This window comes from Aulostomus chinensis, chromosome 5 (genome assembly GCF_037954235.1).
Source record: "Aulostomus chinensis isolate RoL2024-O1b breed Wild chromosome 5, RoL_Achi_v1.0, whole genome shotgun sequence".
NCBI lineage: Eukaryota > Metazoa > Chordata > Actinopteri > Syngnathiformes > Aulostomidae > Aulostomus > Aulostomus chinensis.
The window spans coordinates 31,646,482-31,653,125 of NC_141324.1; the positions used below are offsets into that span (position 1 = coordinate 31,646,482).

A 6,644-nucleotide genomic window follows, 5' to 3' on the forward strand; every position below is an offset into this window, starting at 1 on the left:
TACTAGTACTATCACTAGTAATACTGGTACTAGTAGTACTACCACTCGTATTACTAATACGCTACTTTTGTCTCCCTGTCCTCCATATCTCTCTCCCTCTTTTCTGTCCATCAAGCAGCAAGCCTGTTCTGATCAGTTACATCTACACAGCAACATGTTAATGAAGCTACGTCTTGTCGTTAGGGGCGTGGCTTATGAGAGACTCACAGTTCGTGATGTCAGGCGGCGCGAAGCTCTCGCTGATGAAGACACTGTTGGGTTTAGCCACTTTCAGGTAGACCACATCAGGAGTGTTTTTCAAGGCAGTGACGGCGTGTTCGTGGCTCACTTCCTCCAGGCAGGCGCTGTTCACCTGATGGAAGAGGGAGACACCTGTCAGAACCTCAACCCTTCTCAACAGTGGGAACTGTTCTGTTCTGATGACATGAGAACCTCAGAGGAACCTTTCTGTTCCAACTACAGGGAGACACCTGTGAGAACCTCAACCCTTCTCAACAGTGGGAACTGTTCTGTTCTAATGACGTGAGTGGTCCGTCTTAACAAGTTCTAGCGTGGACGTTCCCAGTGCTTGTGCGTGTCACAATTAATCACATGACCTCGGTCTATGAGACGGTGCATGCGGGCGTTGTCCTTACAGCCAGCAGTTTGTCTCCGATCTGCAGCCTCCCGTCCTTATGCGCTGCCCCTCCCTCGATGATCTTGGTGACGTAGATGCTGTTGTCCCCTGGGATGTGCTGGTTGCCGACACCACCAGCAATGCTGAAGCCAAGACCTGAGAACAGAAGGCAGAGGGACGTCAGGAGCCGCCACTTTACTGCCGCCGATGTACCGCATATTTTACGATGCTGCCTTGAAAACCGAGGCGGAATCACCATGATGCCCTGCCGGGTTCACCAGGGCCCCTCGGCAGGCGGACACATGCCGCCACATCACAGCGACTGTGACCACCGCTGTTACCTTTGGGTCCTTTCACCAGTTTGATTTCCATCACTTTCTCAGAGACGGGCTTCCTCCTACGGATGTACAGCCGAACCAGAGACCCCGCCTCCTTCAGTGCCTCCACGGCTCGACTGTGGGTCACATCTCGGACATCCACCTCATTAACTCGCAGGATGACATCATTGACCCTGAAACACAACACAGCGTCTGAAAACAGGTGTGGTCCCGACAGATGTCCAGTTAAACCATGGCTCCGCCCCCCAATCACCCAATCACATCTCAGCCCAAGTCAGACGCTGCCGCCTCCTCATCATCAGCGTGACCATCGCGTTGATGTGTTGATACATGAAGTGCTCTCATGAACGTTGGACAGACATGCCAGACTGTCCCTGCTGGACACATCATCTAAATATGACGACTCAAATATGGCAGCGGGGGCATGATCAGCTGACACGTGCCTGACATGTCATCGATAAAATGACATCATTTCTTGTTGGGAAACATCTGTGTTCCTGATGTTTCTCCACTCATTGATTCAGGGGTCCTTCCATTCCTCCGTCAGGGCGCTGATATTCTAAAGTTTTTGTTGATGCTGGAAAAACCTGCGATCTAAAAACATTAATCAGATCACCGGCGTGCTGGTCAAGCCTCCAGCAGCTTCACCTGGATGCAACCTGATAGTGAAGCCTTCATCGTCATCATCACCTGGGGCAGGTGAGTGTACTGCATTATGGATGAGGTGGTGAAAACTGGGGGCACCGTAGGGGTGGGGGAACGTGTCACATGGGTAAAATAAACGTGTCATCTGCACGAGAGCATGACGCCAACCTCACCTCCTCATCCTTGGTGCCATCACAAGATGAACGATATCCAAACTCACCTGAGGCGCCCATCCTGGGCGGCAGCTCCTCCTGGGATGACTTTGGTGATGAAAATGCTGGGGTCCTCACCAATGTGGGGGTTGTCTGTGCCGCCGGCGATGCTGAAGCCCAGCCCAGAGTTTCCCTGGAAACAAGCACGACACAACCTGTTATCAAGCACACTTCGAGTGTTGTAGGTCCCGACTGACAGGTTGGGGAACATCAACATTTACATTTAAACCTCTTGATAGTGACGCTCGATGAGTGGGGAAGAACACGCGTGCACGCACGCACGCACGCACGCACACACACACACACACACACACACACACACACACACACACACACACACACACACACACACACACACACACACACACACACACACACACACACACACACACACACACACACACACACACACACACGCACTCAGCTTGCTGGACCTCAGCATGTGGGCGTGAGCTCATGAAGCTGTGATGTAAAAGCACATAAAAGTGACGAGTCAGGTTGGACCAGCAGTTCCTCCTGCCGGGGCGCCGCCGGTCCGTTACTGACAGCGGCTTCTTGGTGCAGCTCATAAGACATCAGAGTTACAGCGGTCCGTTCACTTACAAAATGGTGCTGATTCAAATGACATCAAACACAGCGGCGGCGGCGGCGGCCTTACCCTCTCCAGTGTGATCTCCTCGTACTCATAGTCCGCCTCCGTCCCGTTCACCTGCACACAGACCAGACTCCTCAGCTGCCGAGTCACAGACCTGCCAGCTGAGTCAAGTCATGTGACACCTTGCTCATTTTATGTCATGTAGTCATGTCTCGAACCCTCAGAACCTCTGTCCCTGCCCGTCTCACTGGTTCTGACGGTGTCCTGGTCCCAGTCAGCCGCAAGTCCCATGTCTCCGTGGCAACAAGCCGACGGGACTCATCACCAGTTTGTCTTTCGTGCAGTAGAACCCATCAACATGTCTCCACGTGTCCATCATAGACATTGAAAGCAGAACTGTGTGACTTGGTGAAATATTATTTGAGTCAGCGGATGAGAGTTAAGGCAGCTCTAAATCACGTCTCATCTCCTGAACCGACACAAATGCCGGCACCACTCAGCAACTTTTTCAAACCTTCTTCTGACGGCGATCAATGCTTCATCTACCTCGGGTCACCAACGTGTCACCAGCAGTGGCCCCGCCCCCAGGGTCAGAGAGATGGCATGGATGAGTGTGCTGGCAGACGTCCAGAACTCACAGAGCCAAAGTCACATTGAGAACTGGAAGAACTTTTAACCAACGCCTAAACACAGGAAGCTCAAGGTCATCTCACTTGAAAGACGGAAATAGGAACTCACGTATGGAGGCGTTTCCAGGCTGTCTGTGTTGACCACCACCGGCGGGGGATTGGCCTAAAGAGAAGAGATGCATGACAGTGTCAAACGTGAGTTCCAGTCCTCAAAGTGCCCCACAAAGGCTGTCCAGAACTAAAGTCAAGCCTCCCACGGAGCTCCTCCCCCAAACACACAACACACACAGAAGCCAAGCGTCCGCCGCAGACTCCGCCATGGCGCTAATATGTCAGACTTCCACGTCTCACGATGCAACAGAGCGATGGAATATGAAGAGGAAATGGGTGGATTTAGCAGATTAGTGAGGACAGAGCTGTACGTACATGGTGGCCTTTCACGCCACAGAAGATGCAGCGATGAAGCATGAAGGCTGAAATCTGTCAAATCACGTAGTGGCTGATGACGGCTCCTCGCCACTCCGAATCTAACCTACTCACTCACTCACTCGGCCTCCTTTGCCTGCCGGCATCCTGCCCGGGAGGAGCCAGATGGGCTCTTACAAGTCAAGTGGGGGAAGTGTGTCATTTCTCCAGTTCTCTCTAATCTGCTGCCTTCATCGGTACCGCAGTGTGACGGCGGCGGACGTGGAACATGACAGCAACCAAACATGCATCTACAGACGGATGCAGCAGAGGGAAATAAAACAAAAACCTGTGACATCGCAGGGATGATGGTGGTCTCAGCTGGGATTGGCGAGATTGGGATCACAGGGATTATGGGCGAGGAAGGCGGGGCCTCGGCCTGCTGAACAATAGCATGGTGAGGGGTCAAAGGTTAGACAAACAGTGCTGCACAGATGAGGGAGGGGGAGGAGGGTGTTGTCCTGTACCTGCTGGTGGGTTTGATTACCAGTGGGAGGAGTTTCACATGCAGGAAAGGGAAAAAGAGCACATCAGAGATGTCAGCCAATCACAGGGTGGCGCGCTGGCAGATTACATGACACTGTGCTTTTCAGCCAATCCTGATGTGCCAAACTCATCCCCCCCCATCTGCTGCACTCAGCAGATTAGCGAGTGAGTGTGTGTGAGCGTGTGTGTGTGTGTGTGTGTGTGAGGGAGGGAGGGCTGCCCATTGGTGTGTGCCGGTTGTTGTGCAACACCTTTACAAACTGTAGCTGACTGAGAACGGAGCAGCGGCACGACTGTGGTTGCAACTTCGCTCATCAAGCTCGTACCTGATACAAAAAGTTTGAGAATCACTGGAACAAATAAACGTGTTATGTTGTACATGTTGTATGTCATATGATGTCACGGTTTGAGTGACAGACCAATGTGTGCTGCTTGAAATAAATAAAAACTACAGCAGGTAAAAGTGCTGATGACAGAGATAATCTGTAAGTACAAGTGACAGAAGTAACGCTTGCGTTTGTACACAGGCGAGGAAGTGAGACCTGCTGACAGGAGACCCAGAGCCGTACACGTGCACAGGGCCTGCGTGCTGTAGCTCCTCCTCCTACAACCTTGCTGCCGCCTGAGGTGAGCTCGGCTGCTTGGCCGTGTGGTGCCCAGAGGCTCTGGAATAATTCTGCATTCTATGCAGCAGCATCACATGGATGAAATCAGGAAGGATGAAAGCGACATTGTCTCGCTTCTTTGTGCACCCTCTTTTCACCACCGTTTCAGACTTCTTCTTCCTGTTGGCTAACAATGTTTAGCCAACATCATTCTGCTGATGGTGAACCGCCAACACACAAACAAGCTGATGCTCAGCTGCTAGTGAGGCCGTGGTCACAGAGCCAGACGAATGTCATTCTGACAATAAATGACTTGAATTAGTTCTAATCACCGTTCAAGTGATCCACATCCATAATTCACAATATGGGAAGAGCAAATACAACCACGCTGACGGCGTTTCTCAGTCGCCTGTGGCGGCCATGTAGCTGGTTGCTGAGGACACATTCTCACGGCCACTGTAGGGCAGCGCAGCACCTCCCAACAGTTCTTCACCGACTCCCGCCACAAACACTCTGAACACCCACTAATATTTTATGAAGTTCATGGATCGTATGTGTATATGTGGGTAATTGTGTATTTATGTGTGTATTTTTCTTTTTCTTTTCTATTTTTTAGTCCATATTTTACAGCAGAAAACCAAAGCTGAGAGAAACAATATTTCCTTCTCGTGTACACTGTACGTGGAAATGACAATAAATTATCTTGACTATGCGCCATGATGTCATAACCATCCAGGTTCGACTGGCCACCAGCAAGCAAGTTGATGGTTCTGTTCTGATTAAGTTAGTTGAATATAAATCTAGTTTTATAACCAAACTCACAAGAAGAGCTACTCTACCTTCAAGCCTCAAGTATACCAGCGACACATCTGATGGGTGGAGCTTACTGTAACCATGGAAACAATTACTGAACGTGTCACTGTCGAGCATTTCTGTAATCAATTGAGGGGAACCTGTCTACAGTACCACGATTTTTTTTCTTTCTGACCTGAAACACTGAATTTTTTGGTAGTCTATGAAACTTGAACCAAAGTCAGCTCAGCACACTGAGGAAGCTGCGCTAACAACAATAGCTGCTTCATTGACAGACGCACACTCACAGCAGCCTGCAGTAAGGAAACTGCTGCTGATGTAAGCAAGCAAGCGTCTCTGTTCAACCAACTGAGCGTTTGAGTGAGACGGTCGACACCCGACGTCACACGCAGAAGGCTTACAACATCATGTTGTCAGCGTTGGACGAACACGAGTCAGCAACATGGACTGCAGTCCCTTTTGGAGTAACTTTTAGTTATTAACAAAGTCTTGTAGCTTTGGCTGTTATCCTTTTGTGATTAGGAAGACATTAAACGCTCACGATGGATCTGCTTGCAGGTGATCTTTGTTCCACATTTAAAGCTCGTTAAATCAGGATTCTCTGAGTTCTGTTAGGGTTAGTTCTGTGTCAGACGGAAATCTGCCATGAAGCTGAAGCCTCCACGGCTGCAGTTTTCTTTTACTGTTACAAGCTATTATAGACGGTACCTTTTAGCCCTCAACGATGGCGTTCACACACACCAACTCAATGGCGAGGAGTGATGGCAGCACCGGCAGATCTGTGACCTCTATTATAGCCTCTGGAGCTGGAGGCTGGTTATGCTGCAACAGCAGAACAGGCCATGGAAAGCCAACCGCCACTAAATTTAGCCCCGCGCATCGACCACATTGATCCGCCAGGCCTACTTCTGTAGCGCCGCTCGCTTGCTTGAAAAGCCTGACAACCAGGCTTAGTTACTCTCAGAGAACAGAAAGTGTCTGATGAACATTTACGATGGTTAAGGGTCGCCATCTTGGTGCTAACAAGCAGAAATAACGAATGAGCCAACGAGGCCAAACCAGAAGACAACAATCACAGTCCATCATCCAAGTTATTTACCAAGTAAAACACCAAATGTTCTACTGCAGCTGAACATTCCAGCATGTTTGACATGATCAATAACCAGGATCATGTCCCAACAAGAGACATTTAACACACCGAAGACAAATGAAAGTGGAACAGAAGCATTCCCACTGTTTC

The 6,644-nt window shown here is 50.0% G+C and overlaps 1 protein-coding gene across 20 annotated transcripts in view; it reads right to left on the reverse strand.

Annotated features, from left to right (window-relative positions):
• Positions 1-6,644, reverse strand: part of dlg1b (discs large MAGUK scaffold protein 1b) — an 86,374-nt gene that overhangs the window by 33,927 nt on the left and 45,803 nt on the right. For 10 of the 20 annotated variants that reach the window (XM_086204749.1, XM_086204742.1, XM_086204743.1 and 7 more), the window contains 7 exons: positions 3,790-3,882; positions 3,145-3,198; positions 2,470-2,520; positions 1,820-1,944; positions 958-1,127; positions 636-772; positions 208-352 (listed from right to left, as the gene is read on the reverse strand). In XM_086204749.1, coding sequence (XP_086060875.1) covers positions 208-352; positions 636-772; positions 958-1,127; positions 1,820-1,944; positions 2,470-2,520; positions 3,145-3,198; positions 3,790-3,882 — 775 coding nt within the window. The remainder of the gene's footprint in view (positions 1-207; positions 353-635; positions 773-957; positions 1,128-1,819; positions 1,945-2,469; positions 2,521-3,144; positions 3,199-3,789; positions 3,883-6,644) is intronic. The other 10 variants (XM_086204748.1, XM_086204754.1, XM_086204758.1 and 7 more) reach the window with 2 other exon arrangements.